The 22,113-nt window shown below is 42.2% G+C and overlaps 5 protein-coding genes and 1 long non-coding RNA gene across 7 annotated transcripts; 3 read left to right on the top strand and 3 right to left on the bottom strand.

Annotated features, from left to right (window-relative positions):
• Window positions 1-2,188: 2,188 nt before the first annotated feature.
• LOC115683845 (uncharacterized) lies at window positions 2,189-3,707 on the bottom strand. Its single transcript, XM_030608480.2, has one exon. It carries the CDS (start codon window positions 3,503-3,505, stop codon window positions 2,300-2,302), a length of 1,206 nt encoding a protein of 401 aa, XP_030464340.2. The 5' UTR covers window positions 3,506-3,707; the 3' UTR covers window positions 2,189-2,299.
• Window positions 3,708-4,536: 829 nt separating this feature from the next.
• On the top strand, window positions 4,537-9,901 carry LOC115683838 (ATP-dependent zinc metalloprotease FTSH 10, mitochondrial-like). Its single transcript, XM_030608475.2, has 8 exons — window positions 4,537-4,840; window positions 4,942-5,185; window positions 5,385-5,456; window positions 6,496-6,620; window positions 6,868-7,347; window positions 7,471-8,238; window positions 8,846-9,073; window positions 9,251-9,901. The coding sequence occupies exons 1-8, from the start codon at window positions 4,790-4,792 to the stop codon at window positions 9,728-9,730; spliced, it is 2,448 nt and encodes an 815-aa protein (XP_030464335.2). The 5' UTR covers window positions 4,537-4,789; the 3' UTR covers window positions 9,731-9,901.
• Window positions 9,902-11,171: 1,270 nt separating this feature from the next.
• LOC115683847 (uncharacterized protein C24B11.05) lies at window positions 11,172-13,901 on the top strand. Of its 2 annotated transcripts, none has more exons than XM_030608482.2 (9): window positions 11,172-11,419; window positions 11,970-12,057; window positions 12,196-12,261; window positions 12,353-12,450; window positions 12,551-12,588; window positions 12,692-12,779; window positions 12,884-13,180; window positions 13,396-13,461; window positions 13,602-13,901. In XM_030608482.2, the coding sequence occupies exons 2-9, from the start codon at window positions 11,997-11,999 to the stop codon at window positions 13,755-13,757; spliced, it is 870 nt and encodes a 289-aa protein (XP_030464342.1). In that variant the 5' UTR covers window positions 11,172-11,419; window positions 11,970-11,996; the 3' UTR covers window positions 13,758-13,901. The 2 variants fall into 2 exon arrangements, with proteins under 2 accessions (XP_030464342.1, XP_030464344.1); XM_030608484.2 differs by lacking the exon at window positions 11,172-11,419 and adding an exon at window positions 11,434-11,564.
• Window positions 13,476-15,348, bottom strand: LOC130137831 (uncharacterized). The gene is made up of 2 exons (XR_008816286.1): window positions 15,246-15,348; window positions 13,476-14,307 (listed from the first exon to the last, which is right to left on the bottom strand). It is a non-coding gene; the product is annotated as an uncharacterized LOC130137831 (long non-coding RNA).
• LOC115683848 (uncharacterized) lies at window positions 15,347-18,043 on the top strand. The gene is made up of 5 exons (XM_030608485.2): window positions 15,347-15,596; window positions 15,727-15,827; window positions 16,532-16,613; window positions 16,701-16,786; window positions 17,487-18,043. The coding sequence occupies exons 1-5, from the start codon at window positions 15,555-15,557 to the stop codon at window positions 17,737-17,739; spliced, it is 564 nt and encodes a 187-aa protein (XP_030464345.1). The 5' UTR covers window positions 15,347-15,554; the 3' UTR covers window positions 17,740-18,043.
• A 960-nt stretch (window positions 18,044-19,003) lies between these two features.
• Window positions 19,004-22,113, bottom strand: LOC115683840 (scarecrow-like protein 30). Its single transcript, XM_030608477.2, has 2 exons — window positions 21,821-22,113; window positions 19,004-21,515 (listed from the first exon to the last, which is right to left on the bottom strand). The coding sequence occupies exon 2, from the start codon at window positions 21,351-21,353 to the stop codon at window positions 19,221-19,223; it is 2,133 nt and encodes a 710-aa protein (XP_030464337.1). The 5' UTR covers window positions 21,354-21,515; window positions 21,821-22,113; the 3' UTR covers window positions 19,004-19,220.

The raw sequence follows: 22,113 nt of genomic DNA, 5'->3' as shown, positions 1-22,113 counted from the left end.
TATGTACATCATACACGAGTAAGTGGTTACACACACACCCCTCTTAAGTGCTTTCAACTGTTGATTCGATCAAGGCCGGAGGAGATATCAACCAACTGCGTGACCGCGACGCTCATAATACTAGATAAGGAGTCACTTATAGGTCAAGGATCCTAGCCTGAAAAATGATATGAGAAAAAGAAAAAAAGGATGTACACACGGAATGACCTGGTCCTAAGAGATATGCTGGATTCATATGATCCCATGCAGAGATGTTCGCTGAGAATTGTTTCCACATTGTCTATAGAGATGTTCATTGGACTTGATTTATGAGGTTACTAGTGTAGTGCTGCTCTAGGTACTCTAAAATGCATATGTTGAATAATCACGAGGACACTCTCGAACACATTGCTTCTTTCACAGTGCAAAGCAAAGAGAGATATCTCAGAGGCAGTTTGGTTTGGAAAGGGATCGATTCAGCAATTACTCGCAAAGGGTGTACTCTGGTCGTTAGTTATGCATTGAGACCATCATACAGTCTCCACACCAGATAGTGCTTATACAAGTACACATAGTTGGAAGAAAAATAGTTTCAAGTAAGCAATCTACATACCTAAGGACTTTGTGTTTTCTAAATCATGAAGGCCTTAATATTCTGTCTTATTCGGCAGGGTAAACCGAAAAGCATTATAGAAAACTTAAACTATCCAAGATATTTGCGCTAAAGAATACTAAGCCAACAAACAAAGGGGATAACTCCCAAAGAATCAGAAGAGCACAGCACTGCCTCCTGGACTCCATGGATGAGCCATCCCCTGATTTTGTTTCTAACCCAACATTCAATCATAATGGGCAAAATGCAAGATGATGCCAGTCACATAATGTCACATACCAAAGGAAAATTTATAATAGACCCAAAAGAAATATAAGAAAAACAATGCAAACAACTTCCTTGGAAATTTGATCGAACAAATTATGTTAAAGACCGTTACTATTTTGGTGGAGTGCCAAAGATATAACACACAAGAGTGACCTCTTTCTGGTATCCGCTGAAAGATCTTTTGTGCACCAATGCTTGCATATACAAGGATATTGGCATAGTATTGTTTTCATCTTGATCACTAAGTAAACACATGCACCTGGAGTAAGCTCTTTTCTGGTTTTCACCTATATATTCTTCTTCAAGAAGTAGAATCCCACAGTACTAGTGAAAATCTATTTCCAGTTTATGCCAAGCCACGTCAAAGTCCAACATCAATAGTCAGTCCCTCCTCCTCAAGCCTCTGACATCGGTGTCAGCTGTTTTCCATGTGTCCAGTCCACTACCATTCTCTACTTACCGAAGCTTCTATACTCACAGGATGTACTTCTCTAGCAAACAAGTAAACACCCATTTCATCTTCACCAACCAACTTTTACCGGCATTAATAAAGATAAAAACAACTCTTATCTGTTCCCATGTCTCAACTTCCGTATCTCTAAACATTGCAAGTCTGCAACTAGTATTTTGCCAAATAAATTTTTCCAGTCAATTTCCAACTAGCAAAAAAAAGTGCATTCCCCATTGCCAGTTCCTTCTTCTTCTTATTTTCATCCTTTCATACAAAGGCTTTTCCTTCTCGCCACCTCATGTCAATGACCAGTACCCCCTCCCATAGATCCTTTACTCCTTAAAGTGATTTGTCAAACCTATGTAGCTCTAGTTTTTGAGATAAGAAGGGAAGATACTGGCTTTTCCTATTACTCTGCAACTTTGACTCGAGAATAATCACCTTCATTAAGTCTAGTGGCTTCTATGCCAAGAGTGATGCCAAGCAACACAGTTTCTCACACAATCATATTTCATCAAATTGAGATGGAACAACTGAACATGCAGAATAATCACATATCAACAGAAAATATAAAGTTGAAGTCAACATCAGCACTTACAATGCCATCGGGCTGTTCAAGCCCTTCCCAGATGTGATATGTGGATAAGAATGTAAAATCAAGTCTACAAAACTTACGGTATTCATAGGCTCTATGACTGTGAACTAGGCCTCGTGACTAAAGTGAATAACTCTCCTTAAAATCTTGCTGAAATCGGGATAACCGACGATGTGTGACAAAAATGTAATATAAGTCAAAGGCATTAACCTTGTAAAAGAACTAAGTAGAAGCGGCAAGAGAAGTCGCAACACAAACGGTTATGTAGAATTGGCAAGAGAAGTTGCAACAGAGACAATTATGATAATTATAATAACTTCCACCTCAAGGTCATAAAATAGATTTCAATACCTAAATAATTCACAAGAGATAACTGCAGCATACCCATGACACCCTAGTATACCAAAGGAATGAATTTGTACTTGACTCTACCAGCATACTCCAAATATCCTTCCCCGAACGTCTCAACCATCACCGCCTCCTCCAGTTTTGCCTTCTGCTGATAATACAACAAGCATACAGCAACAACAAACAGCAAGCTCAAAGGAGCCCGAAGTGCAATACAATATGTGGCAAACAGAAGTATTGTAGATGCGTAAATGGGATGACGAACCCACCGATATGGTCCAAACTGGACAACTGCAGTCGGCACGACCACCTTCTCTGAATATTTCGCGAGATACAATGTGGAATTGTAATGCATCGAGATAGTTATCAATATCAAGACCCACACCCCTACATTGCTCCATCCACCTGGGATGCGGTGGAGCTCCGGCCCTTCAAAGGCGGCAAGCCAGTGACCAACCATGACTCCAGCACAAAATAAGAGGCGCAGCCATTTAGGTGGGTCAATATCCCACTTGGGATCATGTGGGCGAGCATAGTAATCGCCATATAGTCTTCTTCTCACACTGACATTGAAGAAAAAGAAATAATGGTACACGAAGAAAAAAACAAAAGGCCAACCTTCGAGATAACCATTGAAGTGAGCGGGAGGGACAAGGGTGAGCCAAGTAAACGCTGAAGTGACCACAGCAAGCTGCTCAAAGATTTTAGCTTCGCCCTGTAAATGCTTACGGAGACAATATAATCCATAAATCGCCGAAGCTATGGCTACAGTCCAGGGCCAAAACAACCAACTCCAGCTAAAATACATCCAGAAGAAAGGGTTCAACAGCGAACGGGCCGTCCACTTCGCCGTCGCAATTGAAATGGACAGAATCCCAGACAGCTTGACGACATCTATAGGCGTTAACTGAACAAGCTTTTCTTTCACCGCATCGAGCGACGAGTTCTTGAAGAGTTTCGTAATGGGGTTTCGAGATTCTGCAGCTGCATTGCTTGAGTATGAGCATTTGAGAGGAGGCAACAGATGGGTTCTCGCCGTCTTTGCCGATGATAACGAAACACTCGACACCTTCGGATAAAGGAACGAGCTTTGGGAGGAATTATTGACGGTCCGGTCGAGGCGAAAACCGCTCTCGCGTTCGCCGCACTGCGGGTGTTTGATGAAATGCCCGCGAGAGCGCGCCCTTTGCAGGTTGAAACCCAACCCGACCGGGACAGTTCTCGAGTGAAGAAGCATCCAGGTGGTCTCCATGTGTTCTCCTGAGAGGCAAGACTTGCCAGCTTCACGGCGAGCTCAACATCGATCCGACGAAACCCATCGGGCAGGTGGTGGGAACGAAGGGGATGATTGCAGGTAACTACTGATCAGTCAGCGAGGGAACCGAGAAGGTAAAATGGGCTTTGGCTTGTGGGGATGTGGATCGAGCCCTCCTCCTCGAGCTGTCCTCATCTTTGAGAAAACGAAAAGCTATACGATAAAGCTCATTGGTCTTATCTTTGGGCCCAATGAAGATCTATGATCAGCTAACAAACTCTAAGTTTATGGGTTGGATACCTCTTTACCATAAGGGATGATATCATGACATAAATAATTATTGAATTTTAACTTAATGTGCAATATACTCTATGAATTTTTAGTTGTCCAATATAGTTCATGAACTTTATCCCAATACGTAATGTGGTCCCCGAACTTTTAATTTGTTCGACGTGGTTCTTGAACTTTTGGTAAATATTCAATTTTAATCTATGAATAAAATGAAAATATTCAATATTGTCTTTCTATTAATTCAAGTTCGTGGATAATATTGAATATTTTCATATAATCCAGGGATTAAATTGAACATGCATCAAAATTTCAAGGATCACATCAAACAATTTAATAGTTCAAAAACGACATTGTACATTATGTTGAACTTTAGGGATTGCATTTGACAGATTAAAAGTTCAGAGAACAAATTACATATTTGATCAAAGTTTAGAGATAGATCGTGTCATTTTGCCGAGGAGAGAGAATTGCTTAAGATGGGAACTATTTGCATTCACGGGGTTAGTTTCTCGTTATTTCCAACTTCCATTGCAGAGCATGACACGGTTAAGTGGTGGCCTTGGCAAAACCATGGGCTTCGCCTGAGGGATTGTCTTGTTCACCAAGCAAGGCAAAAAGTTTCAACCTACGCCTGCGCTGACGACGGTCGATACGTGCCCCTAACCAGAGTCACAGAGAACCGCGACGCTGGACATCAAACGCCTCCAGCCCCAAACACTCCCCTCCTCTATCTCTTCTCTACCAGTCTCTGTTCCATCCCCCCGCCACGCGAAAAAAGCGAACAGCTTGTCCTCGTTCATGGAGTCGTTAATGTCCAGCTTCGACTCGACGTCAAACCCTAATTAACTTCCCCGAGACACACCAACCCTCAGCTGCTTTTCTTGCTCGTCGTCTGGTTTTCCGACAAATAGGGACGGGCGATTCTCTCCGGAGTGGCCGCCTTGTCAGATCTGCTGAAGCAAAGTCCCGCCCTTTCCGGGTGCCCTAGCGATGATTTTTTCCAGGATTGGCCGTTCGCTGTCGAGATCTTCCCGCTCGAGGGTTTGTTCATCGTTGCTTTGATTCCTTTCTCCTTTCTTTCTTTTCGAGTGGGACTCATTGTTTTCGCGTATTGATTGGTTTCGTTTGTCCTTTGATTGTAGAATGCATTGTGCCGTGGTGGCGGACGATCGGGTGGTCTGTTGAGTGGCGCGTCATTGGAAACGCCGCGCTTGGATGGCGGGCTAGGCGGATTGGATGGAAAGTTAGGGTTTTTTAGGGAATACTTAGCTTCTGCTGGGGTTCTCAAGGGGTTTTCTGCTAAATCTTATTTGTCCGATCTAAACTACGTTCTTGCTAATCCCAGAGTCCACCGGTTTTTCTCCAGCGAAGCCCCGAAAAAGAAGAGTAAGTGCACATTCGTCGTATTGAATCGTTCAATCTCTGCCGAAACAAAGCCGGTGTCTTTCTTTGGCAGTTGCAGTTGAGAAGTTATTGGTGTTTGCACGTGTGGTCTTTGAGAGCTTTTTGGCTTTTGAGCTCTGCAAAAATAACTATCTAAGTGGGTTTTATTGTGATCTCTCATATATCTGATGCTATTTCGCAGATTATGAGAACTTCTATCCAAAGGGGAGGAAGGAAATCCCAAAAGGAAATGACCAAAAATCAGAGTCCAAAGGTAGATTTTTTTCTCCATGGTACAAATTTCTATGGGTGCATTGAAATCTCTGTCTTGGTCTGCCTTTTTGTCTTGTCTCCTTTTTATTGAATTGAATTGTTGAGTGGTTTCATTCCGTCAATCAGGTATATTATATTGTACATTGGAGATGACCACTTGCTGTCGATATTTGCTGCATCATGTGTTGTTTGATGAACAGTCGCCTGGCACTTAACTAGATTATGAGGTCGTGCTGGATTGTTTACGTATAAGCTGTATATTGTAGTTTCTAGTTGGTCTTTCTGTCTGGTATTGAAGTCCACAACATTGGAATTGTTTCTTTATATCGTATACATATGTTGTGTGTGAAGTTTTCGTCTCACTTGTGAATCTCCAGGGTGTTGATGGGAAAGTTTAGGGGATTAGTTCTAGCTTGTCAAAACTTAACAAACTGTGTAATGAGTGTGCTAAAGACATAATGTTGGTGGCTGCTCGCTTTCTAGGAGTTGTTCTGCTAGACCATTATTTTAGTTGGACAATTCCCTCCCTGCTTGTACCGTGTTCAGACACTGTGATGGGAAAGTACCCATATTATGGGTAGAAATTGAGGCTCTCTTGGTTGAATTAGTTGAGATTGAGTTGTTGTTCTGAGATGGACCCGAAGAATGGTAAGTTCTCGTTGTAACCTGTAAATGATCTGTGGATGGATGTATTTCACAATAGTATTCTGTGGAGTAGCTGTGGGAATACTGTATTATTGAATGAACAGAAGTAATTGCAGTAAGATGAAATTTGGTTGAGTGAAGGAATGAACGGAAGTAATTTCGAACCAGATCTTTCCTTCTTGTCTGAAATAGGAAATGCTTGTTTGTTGTTTGCTCTTCATTTGGTTATCCTTGCAATACTAACCTAAACTTTAGCTTAGATGCAGATATGGATATATGGATTGCAAAGTGACTTATATGCACACTTTTAAGCACTGCATTGTAGTTCTTTCCAGCTTTCCACTTAAATTAATCAATGTAAAGCAGTTCCCTTAAAGTTTTTACCCAATTTTCAGGGGATTCGAATGCAGACGACAATCAGGATACTTTCATGAAGCAGTTCCAGAATTTGATCACGCCCTTGGTAGTGATTGGACTGTTCCTTTCCTCCTTTTCTTTTGGTCCTCGTGAACAACAGCAGGTAGATCTGCTAATGAGCATGCTGAAGGTTTTATTTTTATTTTTACTTTTTTGCCCATAATGAGCATGCTTAGGTTCAGGCAGGCCATTTGGTCTTTTTTTCTTTTGCTGTTCATGTTCATATTATGCATTATGCTGGTTGAACTGTGATCTTTTTCTGATTGGGGTCACGTATGCAATCTTCGTCTAAAGACTGAAGATTTAGTCTGTTTTCTTATTCTCGTGCTTGTTGAAAATGTAAATTACAGATTAGCTTTCAAGAGTTCAAAAACAAGCTTCTGGAACCAGGCTTGGTGGACCATATAGTTATTTCTAACAAATCTGTGGCAAAAGTGTATGTAAGAAATTCACCACCAAATCAAACAATCGATGAGGTCAGCGAAGGACCCAAGAGTGGCAATGTTGCAAGAGGACATGGAGGTCAGTATAAGTACTACTTCAATATCGGAAGTGTTGAATCTTTTGAAGAGAAATTGGAGGAAGCTCAAGAAGCATTAGGCGTTGACCCCCATGATTATGTTCCTGTTACTTATGTCTCTGAGATGCTTTGGTACCAAGAGATATTGAGATTTGCACCGACTCTTCTGCTTTTGGGATCCCTCTTGTACATGGGACGGAGAATGCAAGGTGGCCTAGGTGTTGGTGGCAGTAGTGGGAGGGGTGCTCGGGGTATATTTAACATTGGAAAGGCTCATGTTACTAAAGTGGATAAAAATGCCAAGAACAAGGTCAGTTGAATGAAATAGTTCCCTTGTTTTTGTGCTGTATCCTTTTCCTCTTTTTCCATTTTGTCGTGGGAGGTTTAAAATGTTTAAACCAGAAAATTTGTATCCTGTTTCAATTCTGACTAGGTATTCTTTAAAGACGTCGCTGGCTGTGATGAAGCGAAGCAAGAAATTATGGAGTTTGTGCATTTTCTCAAGAATCCGAAGAAATATGAAGAATTGGGAGCAAAGATTCCGAAAGGTGCTCTTCTTGTTGGTCCTCCAGGTACAGGGAAGACTCTTTTAGCAAAAGCAACTGCTGGAGAGTCTGGTGTGCCGTTCCTATCTATATCAGGTTCCGATTTCATGGAGATGTTTGTTGGTGTTGGGCCTTCAAGAGTGAGAAACTTATTTCAAGAAGCAAGACAGTGTGCTCCCAGCATAATATTTATTGATGAAATTGATGCAATTGGTCGAGCGAGAGGACGTGGAGGTTTTTCTGGTGCCAATGATGAGCGTGAGAGCACACTTAACCAGTTGCTCGTAGAAATGGACGGCTTTGGTACCACCTCGGGGATAGTCGTGCTTGCTGGCACTAACAGGCCTGACATCTTAGACAAAGCCTTGTTGAGGCCTGGTCGATTCGATAGGCAAATCTCCATCGATAAACCTGATATCAAAGGCCGTGAACAAATATTCCAGATATACCTGAAAAAGATTAAGCTTGATCATGAACCTTTGTATTATTCACAAAGGCTTGCAGCCCTTACACCTGGATTTGCTGGTGCGGACATAGCTAACGTTTGTAATGAAGCTGCTCTCATTGCTGCCAGGAACGAGTCAACTGAGGTCACCATGGAACATTTTGAGGCAGCTATAGATAGGATTATAGGTGGTTTGGAGAAGAAGAACAGGGTAATGTGGCTTTTCTCTCTTCCACTCCATCATGCTGGTTCTTGGTCTTTTCTTATTTTTTTAAATTTCAGCAACTCTGTTCTCTTGTAAACATGTTATATTTTTCTAGGATCCTCTCTCACAATGACCCGACTAAGAAGTTTATTGTGTCTTTGTGGCTGCTAAGCTTACTGCTTATTGAATGGAAACCATCATAGCTTTTCTTTACTAATGATAGAGATGGTCAGTAGGTGGTTCCAACTGATGGCTTTTGGTCTTAGCTTTTTTGTGTTCGTTTTTACTCATCTTCTTATGGGGTTATTGGTTGAAAGTAAAGCTAGAAATTATTTTGATAAGCGTCACCGGACAGTGAGCTTGTGCTTCAGTTATTGTTGCTTGTCTTCACACCTGATTTTTGGGCTGTTCACAATCTTGCCATTTAGTATTATGAACAGTGAGAAGTCTTTCTCTTGGCAAATACTTTGATGTTTGATCTTATGGGTTGATCTCATAACTGGTTTTGTTGCTTTTGGCACGGATTGATGTAAAGATGATGTCAAATAGTGACTTTCTAATTTGGACCTGTATAAAGAGAGATAAATCAATCTAACCTTTGGTTTTTGAGCAGGTGATAAGCAAACTAGAACGTCGCACCGTTGCGTATCATGAGTCAGGTCATGCTGTGGCTGGTTGGTTCTTGGAGCATACGGAGCCTTTACTGAAAGTGACAATAGTCCCTCGTGGCACAGCTGCTCTAGGATTTGCCCAATATGTGCCTAATGAGAATCTCCTCATGACCAAGGAACAGCTTTTCGACATGACATGTATGACCCTTGGCGGACGAGCAGCCGAACAGGTGATTTACGGAAATCTTATTTGACCTTCACTTTGTGGATAGCAGAAGTGCAGAAAATGTTTTCTTTCATCTTTGCCCATTGATTTGAAGAAAGATCAATGAGGCAAATAAGTTCCCGTGAGGTTACAATCTTTAAACCTCGATGCTGATGAGTTGAATATTCATGTAAATTTGCAGGTTTTGTTGGGTAAAATATCAACGGGAGCTCAAAATGACTTGGAGAAGGTGACGAAAATGACCTATGCCCAGGTAGCAATATATGGCTTTAGCGACAAAGTGGGACTCCTCTCTTTTCCTCAAAGAGAGGATGGATTTGAGATGACCAAGCCCTACAGCAGCAAGACTGCTGCAATTATTGATGGCGAGGTGCGTGAGTGGGTAAATAAGGCATATGAGCGTACGGTGGAGTTAATAACGGAGCACAAAGAGCATGTTGCTCAGATCGCTGAGCTGTTGCTCGAAAAGGAGGTTCTTCATCAGGACGATTTGCTCCGTGTTTTAGGTGAGCGACCATTTAAGTCGAGTGAGATGACCAATTATGACATATATAAGCTAGGGTTTCAAGTGGAAGAGAAGAGTGCAGAGACTCCGGAGACTGGTGCAGTGGAGGACGACGAATCGCCTCCTCCTTTGGATCCACAGGTAGTCCCGACTTAGTTCTCAGGAATTCTAGCTGAGACTTTTTTTGTAAATGATCTGGATTGTTTCCCGAAGTCTTTGCCGGAGCCCAAAAAAAAGAAGCTGTACATTGCATTACAGTGTTCTATATTTATCTTCTGAAATAATTCCGAGAGAAATCTGAGATTGCAGTTCCATATTGTTGTGGTATTGAATTCTTCCATCGTCATTACATGCACCAAGCGCGTTATTATCTCACATGTAATTCAGTTCAACGAATCAAAGTCCATGTGACATGACAGAGAAGAAGGCAAACTATTTCGCTTCATGAAAAGTTGATACTGCATGATGCTGTCAGGGAAAGGAAGTGTCTTTACCAATTCCTTCGTTTTGATAAAAGATGCCGATGGTGTCCTCTGCTTAATTTGATTATGATGACCCTTGATGTGGTTGTCAGGTTGCATGATGTGAAATGCTTTTTGAAATTTTCGCATAGGTGAAGGAAGGGAAAGAGATATTGGCCCACACGCTGTAGCACCCTTATTTCATCTTCCACTTAAACGAAATCCTTCTGAGAAACGCGAGATTGCATTTTGTCGGTGTAATCCCTGGCAGATTTCTGACGCAGTAAAATTTGACTAAGGCAGGAAGGTGATAAACGATTCTTCAACCTCTGCCTTTCCATGAAAAGGCACGAGGAAAGAGTCCGACACAGCGATGTATACGTCCGGGCGTCGACCTAATCGCAGCAGCGAATGAATTGCACTTTTGTACTCCGTTTTCGATTGGAAGCATAAGGGTACATCGTCGCATGGCATGATTTGCTTGTATGCCGTGCAACGACTTGCTTGTATGTACAGTAGCGCCTATGCCAATTGCTTAAGGAGAAGGAAATTGCTGGTGCATCCTCAAGTACATTCAATGGATTTCACATATTGTAAGGATAATACAAATTCAGAAGCCAGTAAAGCCGGTAGGTTCTCTTCGGGTTGGGCCCTGAGAGTCAACAACTAATTATCAGACATACCATAAGACCAAGGAAAGAAACATATTTTGATGTGCATGTTCAGATGGAAGGTTATCTGCGTTCCACACTGGTCAACTATATTAAACCCATAATGACGCGTACGTAACTGATGATGTAGGTGTGGCCTGGATGTTGTCAACTAATCTTTTTGAAACAAAGGGTATTTGGTGAGTATCCCGGGAGAAAAAGTTTTCAAATCATATCGTATCACAGAAATCAAGAGCACCTTTGAAAAAAATCTAAAATTTTCTGTTTGGTTGCCCGATAAATGTTTCAAAGGTACTCGTTGATAAGATACATCGAAAAAAATACTTCGTTTGAGATTGAGCTGTGACATAACTAGACCCATTTCGTGGCTCATGGTGAAAGTGTTTCTTCGTTGCTAGACTACGTACGTGCGTACGCTGAGAAACGTGCGTGGCGATGTCTCTTCCTCCCAGGATACATCCACGATGATCCATCCCCCGACAGGGACACGTAGCTTTCCAGGATCCTTCCTTGTTTATTGGGTCATTACCTTCTGGTTCCTTTTGGCCAAGCGTCACGTCTCGTCTATTTATACGACTTCTCTGCGCTCTGTCCCCTAGTCATTTCGTCAATTAAAGCCCTCTGCTTTCTTCTTGTGGTCCAAGTTACGTCTCTCTCCCTCTCTGGGTTTCTCCGTTCAGAGCATCCTTCGCGTTTTCTGCAGTTTTTCTGAGGTAATAACGCTTGCTTCCGGATGCATTGTGTGGCTTTCTGGTTGCTTTTTCGTGAACTCTTGCGTATGATTTCGTGCTTTCGGGTTGCGATGGACTAGATCTGTTGTTTTTGGCGGTTACATTATGCTCGCTTGTCGCGGTTCTGGTGAGAGGCTCTCTGGATTTAGATCTGCTGTTGATAGTGATGGTCAAGACTGCAGTTCAGTGATCAGTTCGCTGTCATGCTAAAAATTTTGTGTTCTGTTGCGCTTGTCCTCCTTTTACATTGTCTGTTAGCCTTCAGCTTGCCTCTGTCCGCCGGGGATGTTTTAAAGGTCGAAACTTTGAGCTTTCTTTCTTTTTGGGGGTAATCTTCACGGCAAAAATGGACGATCTTGTGAGCTTTTAATTATTCTTTTTTTTTGGGGTGGTTTTGAATATATCTATGCAGAAGTAATAATCTCATGGAGTGTCCAATTTAAACATTACAACCAGTCTTTGCCTTTCTGCAGTTTCCTAAACTTTGATAGCGCGTTGTCTGATTCAGTTTTAATGCGTGGGTTCTGTTCAGGTTTTCATCCTTTAGTATCTTCAGAACATGGATTACGAAAACAATTACCAGCAGGCTCCAGAGCCCAAATACGAGTGCTTGTTATTTGGTAAGGTTTTCTTTTATCAAGGTCGATGCCTTCTTCCTTAAATTCTATCTCATTCTGTCTTTGATTTGCTTCTAGCCAAGTTACGATGACTTGACCGATGTCATGAATCTAACGTGCTGTTGATTACTCAAATTGCAGATTTAGATGACACTTTGTATCCGCTTAGTTCTGGACTGTCAGTGCAGATTACCAAGAACATTCAAGGTAACGCATTCAGCGATCAAAATTCTTGATTTTGCTTTGAGTTAGCATGCGTTCCTCACAAATGTCTTTCCTTAAATTCTCTTGTCCGTAGAATATATGGTGCACAAGCTTCATATCGAGGAGAGTAAAGTTCCCGAATTGTGTCTATCACTTTACAAGAATTATGGGACGACTATGGCTGGTCTGAAGGTTTGCACTGGACCTTTTAGTTTCATCAAGCGGTCATCTTTGTGTACTATTTAGTGAATTATGCTAACGAGTGATTTATTCTGGCTTTAATTGATTACAGGCACTTGGATATAATTTTGACTACGATGACTTTCATGGGTACTTGCTTTTCCCTTTTCTTTGTTTTGTCTTGGGCTGCCTTTTAGCTGTATCTCTTTGTTGTTTTAGGCGGTAAAGTCCTTATATTATGCACTTTTCACAGTTTTGTTCACGGGACATTGCCATACAATCTATTGAAGCCTGACCCTGTATTAAGACATCTTCTACATAGCCTTCCAATCCGCAAGTTTGTAAGTTCTGTGCTCTCGTACTAAATTCTTTAGGTAGGAGGATTCTATTACTGGGTTGTTTGCTGATCAGAGCCTTTTCCTTGTGAATCTGGTTGTTTCATCAGATTTTTACCAATGGAGACAAAGCTCACGCAGCTAGAGCTCTTGCCAGGCTTGGTTTGGAGGACTGCTTTGATGGGATTATATGCTTTGAGACTCTAAATCCTACTAACAAAAGTAGTGCTTCACCTGATGAGAAAGACAATAATTTGAGATGCCCGCAAATGGGGCCTGTTTCCCGCGATGAAGCTGCTGGTGTTAATGCGGATGCGATGCTTCGTAAAAGTCTGGTTGTTTGCAAGCCATTTGAGGAAGCATTTGAACAAGCATTTAAGATACTTAACATAAACTCTCAGAGAACGGTAAGGGACATGACTTTACCTTCTAGAACAACTCATTTCACTTTTGACTCCCTTGTCAAATGTGGTCTATATTTATAAGTCTGGGTAATTCAGATCTGTTATTCTCATTTTGAATTTTGGATGAAAGCCTCCGACCAGGTCTGATTCACTGTGATTTGCTCAATTACGAACCTTACACAATCGTTTATGACGTTGTAGTTTGTTTCTCATTTCAGGTGTTCTTTGATGATAGTGTCCGTAACTTACAGACCGGGAAACAAATGGGGCTACATACTGTGCTGGTAGGCTATCGATGGAAAATCTGAATTACTGCTTGTCATTCTTTATTTGATAGCATAAAGATTGATGCTTGGAATAGGCATTGATGATTGCTATAAAGAAAAATCCTGAAATTTTTCGGTCACGACATCGATGTATGTAGGTTGGCACTGCTCACCGAACTAAGGGGGTCGACCATGCATTAGAGAGCATCCATAATATCCGCGAGGCACTGCCCGAACTCTGGGAAGCTGACAAGAAGTCGGAAAGCGTTCAGTATCCAGGGGAGGTTGCTATCGAGACACCAGTGAAAGCCTAGCTGTTACAAGATGATCGTTAGGCGATAATAAGACCTGTGTCCGAACTCTGTATCCCTCCCTTACATGCAGATGTACTGTGATTGCATCTCTCTAACCACTCCGTCTTTGTAAGGGAAATAAAAGAGAGTCGAATTTTCTACTCCCATCATTCGAGATAACTGTTGTTGACCCTGTCCAATCAATTATAACATGGAAATGAAAGCTCAAGGAGGACGGAATGAACCAAAACCTCGACATGGCTGAGGACGGGGAAGCTCTCGATGGACTCGTAATAATCGACAATGAAATCGACCATCCTGAGTGCATTCTGTCGGTTGATCTGCATACGTCGGCCTCACCCTTCCTCCCTGCATTCTGCAACATCCAAAGCAAAGAAACGAAGGACTGGATTAGCGTCACCGACGCACGCGCACACTCTTTGTTATACAAACGAACTCGAATTGCGCATACTCCTGGGTATGTACTAAGCGGTGTGATGGTGACTCGCATGATCATGAGCCTCTTTTCCTGTTCAAGCTCTCCATTGCAAATTTCAGAAGGTAAATTTTCCTAATTCCTCAAATCGGGGTATACCTAATTTTGCCCAATTCGTTAATTTAGGACAAATAGATCTACCACTTATTTATTGCTTTCATTTTGTTGGCGAGCCATGGCAAAAGGTTTATATTAAATTAATGTCACATCGGTTTTCCTGGCCAAACATTTTGTTGATGGCACTCAAGTGAAGGATTTTTAAACAAAGTGGAATTCAAGTGATCGAAAGAAAAATGTATGTTACTCAAGTGAGTGTCGTACATAAATTATGGATGCTTGTGGTGGCCTTATCTTGAGATTAATGTGCGAGAGGTTTACAGAAATTTTTTCAGTCTGATGATGGACACACTTAACGAGCATCTTCAAATAAATTGCTCAATCATAATGTGGTTGACATGCATTGGGCAAGCCGGCAATTGAAAGAATTTCTTAAGCTCACCAACGAATTCACAGTGGGATCAGATGATGCCCAATGGCCTAGGGGCTGTGTGGCATCACCTTTACGCTGGACAAGTTTTAGTCCTTACCAGTTGCATATGAGCTGGATTAGAGGTGATCAAGGGACCAGCCGTCTTTTGCAGCAAATTAGACCTAACTTGCCTTGCCAAACCCGAGATGCAAATGGACAGGCCTAGAAATGCCCTATTTTCTTCTAGGGCTCCGCTTTCCCAATTAAGCTTGACATTTCTCAATCATAGGCGGGCCTAATCCTAACTGGAACCCGCCCTCGATCCGTTAAATACCGGACGTTAAGAAAATCGATTTTTCTCGTGACGTGGCAATCTTCGAACAAGCGAAATGGGTCGTATTCGAACACCCAATAAATTTTTTTTTTTGTTGGGTCTGTACCCAATTAAAAAAGTTAACAAATCACTTTGTATACCGAATTTGTAAGATAGTCTTGGTTATAATTTGCCCTGATTCAATAAACGCAAATTGCAGAAAACTGATACTAAATAAGGGGCCCCCTCTTGGGTTGGGCCGTGAATAAATGGGCCAAGCCCACACCAAACCAAAGCCCAGTCACTCTGCACAACCAGCCGCCAGCTAGGGTTCGGCGCTCGCGCTTCGTCTTCTCTGCGACTCTCGAGTCCCCGACTCCTGAAGGAGACCGAAGGCTTGATCGTCCGTTGTTCCGACAAGATCTTGATCGAGTCATCACGACCTCGCTGGAGAAGAAACTCTTCGCAGCGCCGCTTCGGCATCTCGCGTTTTCTTGGCTCTTTTTCGCGAGCGAATCCGAGCAAGCTTCGTAGCTGGTAATGGCGAAGCGCGAGCTCTCGAGCACCTTGAGGAATTTGAAGGTGACGACCCGAGCTCGAGCTCTCGAGCGTGAGGCTCATTCCGGGAAAACCCAGTCAGGGTTATGGCCGTGCGGTTGGCTTGACTGATAAATTTCGATTCTTGTTGTTTGTGGGTTCGTTTCTTGGGCAGTTCATGCAAAGGGCGGCTGCGAGGGAGGAGAAGCCCAAGAAGGAGGATGAAGCGAAAGCTAATGGGGATTTCCTTTCCTCTGCTTCGGTTCGTAAGAAATGGTGCGTCTGAGAAACTGTTCTGATTGATTGATTGATGACGTTTTAGTGGATGGATTGGCTTATTTGATTGCAGTCGTCCATTCATCTGTTGGAATGTTTGTTATGCTTGTTTGCACTGCTTGATTGTTAAGAGGATGACTGCAAGGACAACCGAGAAATTCGTGAACCATGTATACCTGCTTTTAAGAGGGGTTAATGTCTCACCTCGTATTTTGTGCGGTATCCGTAAGACTTTCGGTCACTGACTCATCCGTATGTTTTCTTCAGCACTTCAGAATTATTATGAAGATAACTTCGACTAGATTGTAAGGCAGATCCCTCGATTTGTTACTTTCCTGGCTATAGGTAGATCTACACCTATCAAATCTACTTATCTGTGTGCATCAGGACAGCCTCAGACATATATGGTGTTTATCATGAAAATGTCTATCGCAATTTATTATTCTTTCGATATGCTATGATAATTTTTTTCTTAGTATAACTGCAGGCATTTGAAAGGTTGCGAATGGAATTGTGTGGGTGCACTGTGGCCTTTCTGTTTCTGATCATCTCTCTATATTTAGGATTGTTCTAGAGATGTGATGCAAATAAGGTGTGCAATCACATTAGGTCTATTGAGCACCTCTTCCTTGCTGTGACAATGAATTATATCTTTACTCCTTTGTTTACTTGCTTAATCGTTCTGGTTCTTATACTTGGTGCAGCGTTGTCATAATGGAAGGTGATCCTCATCCTGGAGCAGTCATCGGACGGATGTCTTTCCAGTGTTTTAATCCTTCTATAGATGTAAGTAGTGAATCCTAGTAGCCTGATGATAACAGTTGTAGTTCTGGTCCTGGGTTTCCCGTTCATGTCAAAGTGTCTTGTCCTTAGAAAATGAATGAAGAGGCGGTAAATCTTCGTCAGCCAGATGCTCCAGCGACATCTTCTGGTACTCAAAGTGAAGGATCTTCTTTCAGGTATGAGGATAGTGTACTAGATCTGGAAATTGTTGGTCCTTTTCTCTCTGTTAATTCTTCACAAAGTTGTCCAGCAAAAAAATCAGAGAATTCTTCTGCATGTTTTGTAGTTTTTTCATGAGGTTGCTTTGTCATTCCTGCTGCTATTACACAGCACGTGAATCCAACCTAGTGCATGTTCTGAAATTCAAATTTGGGTGTATTCTGTGAATGAGCTGAAACATGACCGTCTTAGGATTTCAAACTAGACTGATGATCTAAGGCACAATCCAAGAAAGGAGATTTGTTGCAGTATACATAAACTGCTTAGTGAAAAATTTGATTTCCCCTGCTCCTGTTATTCTTTTTTCCCTGTCCATAGTGCAAATTATGCAAACTTTAGTTTGAGAGAGCTTTGCCCCCTTCCCCCTTTTCTCTCTAGATCTGATACTGATGGTTCTTATCTCATCAAGAAGTACTGGCTTTGTGGATGACCAAAACAGCACTTCCAATGCAGACTATATAAGGGGGATACTTGGGTTTGAATTTGTCTTTAAAGTTGATTTGTTAGCAGGATGCAATTTGGTGATGCTACTTGGTTGCGAGTTACAGAATACTTGTATTGGGGAAATTGCTGTCTCAGAATCAAGAGTAATGTTTGTGATTGAGAAGATATTGTAGAATGTACATTGACATCCAATGTCTCTTCTAAATGCCACAGGGATAATGGATCTGCAATGAATGGAGAAGAACCTGTTAGCTTTGATAAGCAGAATTCCGAAGGGAATGGAGAACTTAAAAGAAAGCAATCTGAAGTTGAAGCAGAAACTCCGTATCCCAGGAAATCGCCAAAAACAATGCAAAGTGATCAACAGTCATTGCCTTCTGGCAGTCGAACTTTTTACAAGCAACCAAAACGGGAAAAGCTAGATTGGAATATTCTGAGACCATCGAAGGGTCAACAAGAAAAATAAGAACATATGACGTACCGTCTTAGGATGCTCATTGATATCGTTGTTCCACCGTATCTGTTAGACATTTAATTGATAGAATTATAGTGCTTGTTTTGTTGTCATAATAGCAAGCATTGTGAAACCAAAAAGAAGCAAATGTTCTTAGCCACTCTCTATCTCTCACCCACACACAAACACACACTAGATGCTGTTGAACAGAACCCTCTGTGTGGCCAAAAGAGAAATTGAGAACCCTTTCGTTCTTGTTTGCGCAGGATGTTATGCCAAATCTCGATTCTCTACTACATAGAATTTCTTTGCCCAATTGCTCTGTGCTTCCATCATGGTTTTCAGAAACAGGGAGAGATAGAGAGGTCAATCAAATGCAGAGAATTAAGCATCTCTGTCTTTGGTCAAATTGTGGATATTGGTTAGACTATTGAGCTTATTTGAGCTGTTGGTATGTCGACGAAAATAGGGCATGTGTACGCCTGTCCATTTGCATCTCGGGTTTGGCAAGCCAGATTAGATCTAATTCGCTACAAAACACGACTGGTCCCTTGATCACCTCTAATCCAGCTCAAATGTAACTGGTAAGGACTAAAACATGTCCGGCGTAAAGGTGATGCCACATAGCCCCCAGGCTGTTGGGCATCATCTGATCCCACTGTGAGTTCGTTAGTGAGATTAGAAATTCTTTCAGTTTGCCGGCTTGACCAATGCATGTCAACTACATTATGATTGAGCAATTTATTTGTAGGTGCTGATTACTATGCCCATCAGATTTAAAAAATGGTTACTCCTGCTTACAATTACAATTGCCTTTGCACTTGGAACATTTGCTGGTTACTGTAAAACCAGTTCAGCTTATCTCTTGAGGCTCATTTGCTTTCAATCATATGTTGACGACTTGTAACATGAAGCAGTGGGCTTTCGAGCAAACCAGTCGCAAGCTCATACTCTAATTTCAAAAAATTTCCACGACAGTGTCGACCGTGCTATGTAGGACGGCCAACGTCTACGTCATCAATTTCCGATCAAAATTGGCCGTTTGAACTGCATTGCCAAATTGTCAAAAGGTTTATAACTAAATTAGTCAAAATAAAAACTTTAAGATTGAAGTGGCACAAGTGCAATAAATTTAAGACTTTTTTGATAATTTTCTTGCTCTTGAATGACCCATCCTATCTTTCTTTCCGTCTGTTATACTGTCTAGGTGAGCTATTTCATGTCAATGCGAAAAAACCGACAAATACCAGCCGTGAAATAACTCCACCATAACATGTTAGGAGAACAAAAGATCATGATAGTCCTGTCCTAAGCTTGAAATGAAAATGAAGAAGCTCTTTACATTACATTAGCTCAGAGGCCAAACATTCTGCAGTAGGCTCAGCAATATGGAACTAAGCTATACATGGCATCAGTTTTTCGTAGCAAAACACTATCTATAAAGAATAGATACAAATATACTCCGAAAGCGCACACAATTCTTAGCCAAATCCCTAAGCGGGTACCCAGCACGAGAGTGCATGGATCACTCTTCCTTTCCATCCCTGGAGCATCCAATATCCATCCTGATTTATGATGAAATCCTTGTGGTAGTCTGCCTTTACCGTTCTCTTCACTTTCCTAAATATCTCTTCATCCAACGGAATCTGCCTAAAGCCTGCTCTCATATTTCTGATCTGCCATTGCTTATATGTCTCGGGCCTCTCGACCCTGGCGAAACCTTCACATGCGACGGCATTCATTGCATCTCTGGCAAACACCTCTTTCTCAAAGACCATCCTCTGGGGATCCTCCCGAGTTAAATTCACGTCATACATATCAAACAGCGAAGAGAAATGAAACAACGCTTCTCGGAACCTTGTGACAAAGAAAGGAGCATTATAGGAGCCGTTGACCACCCCGTGAACGAATATATCCGGATTAATCCTTCTTATCAGATTCAAAACGGCATCCCTCGGACTGTTCATCGACACTGATTCGTCAGCCAGGTTCTTCAACCTGTGCAAGCAGTTGACCGCAATCATCTCGTCTCCTTCGAGGTTCAGATCCTCTAACTGGATGGTTTCCCACTTTTTTGCAATCACATGGTACTCGAAGTCCACGTTGAATCTCTTGGCATACTTCTCTAACCGTCGCCCAGTTTCCTCGACCCTCTCCGAGGGCCTAAACCCAGGTTGTGGGAACTCAATACCCGTCATGCGGACCTTGGGAGGGCCACCTTGTCTTCTCGAGATACGTTGAATGAGGCAGGGCCATTGGAAGCCATAGAGAATGCCAAAATCAATAATGTGAAGCCTTTGTGCTTCCTCAGCCCTTTTCATGATTGTTCTGTTTGCAAAGAAATTCGACATCCTCTTAAAGGGGCACGCTTGGACGTAGACCTGGTAGGATTTGAGGATTTCAGCAGCAGATGCGCCATTACCTATGAGCATCGAATAGGATGGCGTCTCTGTGCCTACCAAACGTGCTTCAAGGCCATTGGCGAAATAATAGGCCAGCCTCTGGGTGCCATCGCCATAGGCAGAAGAATGCTGTCTGATTTGTTTGAGCAGTTCATGTGAACTTCGATGATCATTGCTTGCCACGGATTGTGCACATTGAGTCAAAAGGGTCCACAGATCCACCATATCCCCTTCACTTCCCTTTTTCCTCCTGCGTGATGTTCTGCCACTGCTGTTGCCGCTGCTGCTGCTGCTACTGGATCCTTTTGCCAGCACATTCTGCTGCAACTCTTCATTTTCTAACTTTTCTGGGTTATCGTAAAGAGGGCATAATTGGTCATCTCTTCCACCTTGACAAAGCAAGACCTTGTCAAACAAAGCTGTTTGTTCATCAAACTCTTCTTCCACGAAAATAGCCGACTGCTTGTTACTTCGTCCTCCTTGTTGGTACTCTCCATCTTCCCGTCCGTGACTTTTCTTTCCCCTGTTCGGAGAACACTGACTTCCCTCACCCTCTGACCCAGCGTGATCAATTACTTCTTTTGGTTCTGGAAACACTGTCCGGTTACCCCCAACACCAAGTATATCAGTAGTTCCACTTAAAAGGGGCTCATTAGCTGCTTGTATTCCACTATATGAGTCAAGATCCAGATAGGAGCTAAAAGGAGAATCAATCACAGCAGCACGAGAGCCATTGCAATTACTCTGCTCGCAAGCTCCATTGAACTTAAAATGGTTCGATACAGTCGCACAGTTGTAACAACCATCAGAATTGCTATTTTCAGGGGAATAATGATCATATCTACTCTCGAAGTTTTGATTAACAGAAGGCGATGAATGATCTAATGAAGGGGTATCCTTCTGGTAGAGGACATCATGCCAATTTTTTTCTTCAGCCTGGAGGGCGGTTAAGCAATCCTGCAACATGCAGTTTTTCTCCTCCAACTCCTCCTCCATGAGCATCTCGCTTATGAACTTGAGAATTGAATTGGAGGTATCACTATCTTCTGGAGATTCCACCTCCAAGCTACTGGAAGCCGGCGATGCACTGGTACTGGGGTTATTGGGTTCAGCATCGTGTTTGAACCCATTAATGAGATTACGATTTGGGTGGATCGAAATCGATCCAAGGTCAAACTTCAACCCATTCAAGGAACTAGAATATTCTGTGAGTAGGGATTCCATGAAAACCTAACCCACAAAAACCCAGAAGACAGTTGTTTGCAAAAGATTGAGAAAAAGAAGAAGGGCAAGAACAAAGTGAATAGAAGGCCCCCCTTTTTTTCTTTCTCTCTCCTTTCAATCAACCGTCCAAATTTTCGGGTGTCGGCTTTGCAAAATCTTCCCCTGGATGTTTGGGTAAAACAAGGGAAAAACTCAGTATCCACACGGAAGCAAAAATAAAGTACTTGAAATCCAAGTCAACAACGCCTCCACCAACACTGATCAAAAGGGCAAGAGCAGAAAAATTCAAGCAAACCAAGTGATTCAGATATCACATAATACTCCCAACATGCTACAGAAAACCCGCAGATTCAGATCAACCCCCCGTAAAAGAAAGAAAGTAGAGGAACAGGAACAAGAAAACATTTATCAAAGGACCAAAAAACAGAGAGAGAGAGAGAGAGAGAGAAAGAGAGAGAGAGGAATACCTTGAGCTAGCAAGAGAATATACCGTGCCGAAAAGACGGACTGCAGCCTATTGACTAATGTGAAAGGTTGATTCTTGAGTTATCTCTCACACAGGGCAGAGGAAAGAGAGAGACAATAACAACAGAGAGCCACCCAAAGGTGCACAGAAACTTCAAGGAAACATCTAAAAAAAGGAGACAAAGAAAGCCGCCCCCTCTCGATCCTCAGAGGTTGCCTTTGGCGATAAAAACCAGTCAGTGTTTGGTGATGCTGATGTTTTTGTGTGGAGCATATGAATAAAAACAATTTGACT

This window comes from Syzygium oleosum, unplaced genomic scaffold (assembly GCF_021117445.2).
Source record: "Syzygium oleosum isolate NSW1041296 unplaced genomic scaffold, Sole_v2.1 Sole_v2.03, whole genome shotgun sequence".
Lineage (NCBI taxonomy): Eukaryota > Viridiplantae > Streptophyta > Magnoliopsida > Myrtales > Myrtaceae > Syzygium > Syzygium oleosum.
Note: the sequence above shows the minus strand (reverse complement) of the source record. Positions and strands in the feature narration are given on the sequence as shown.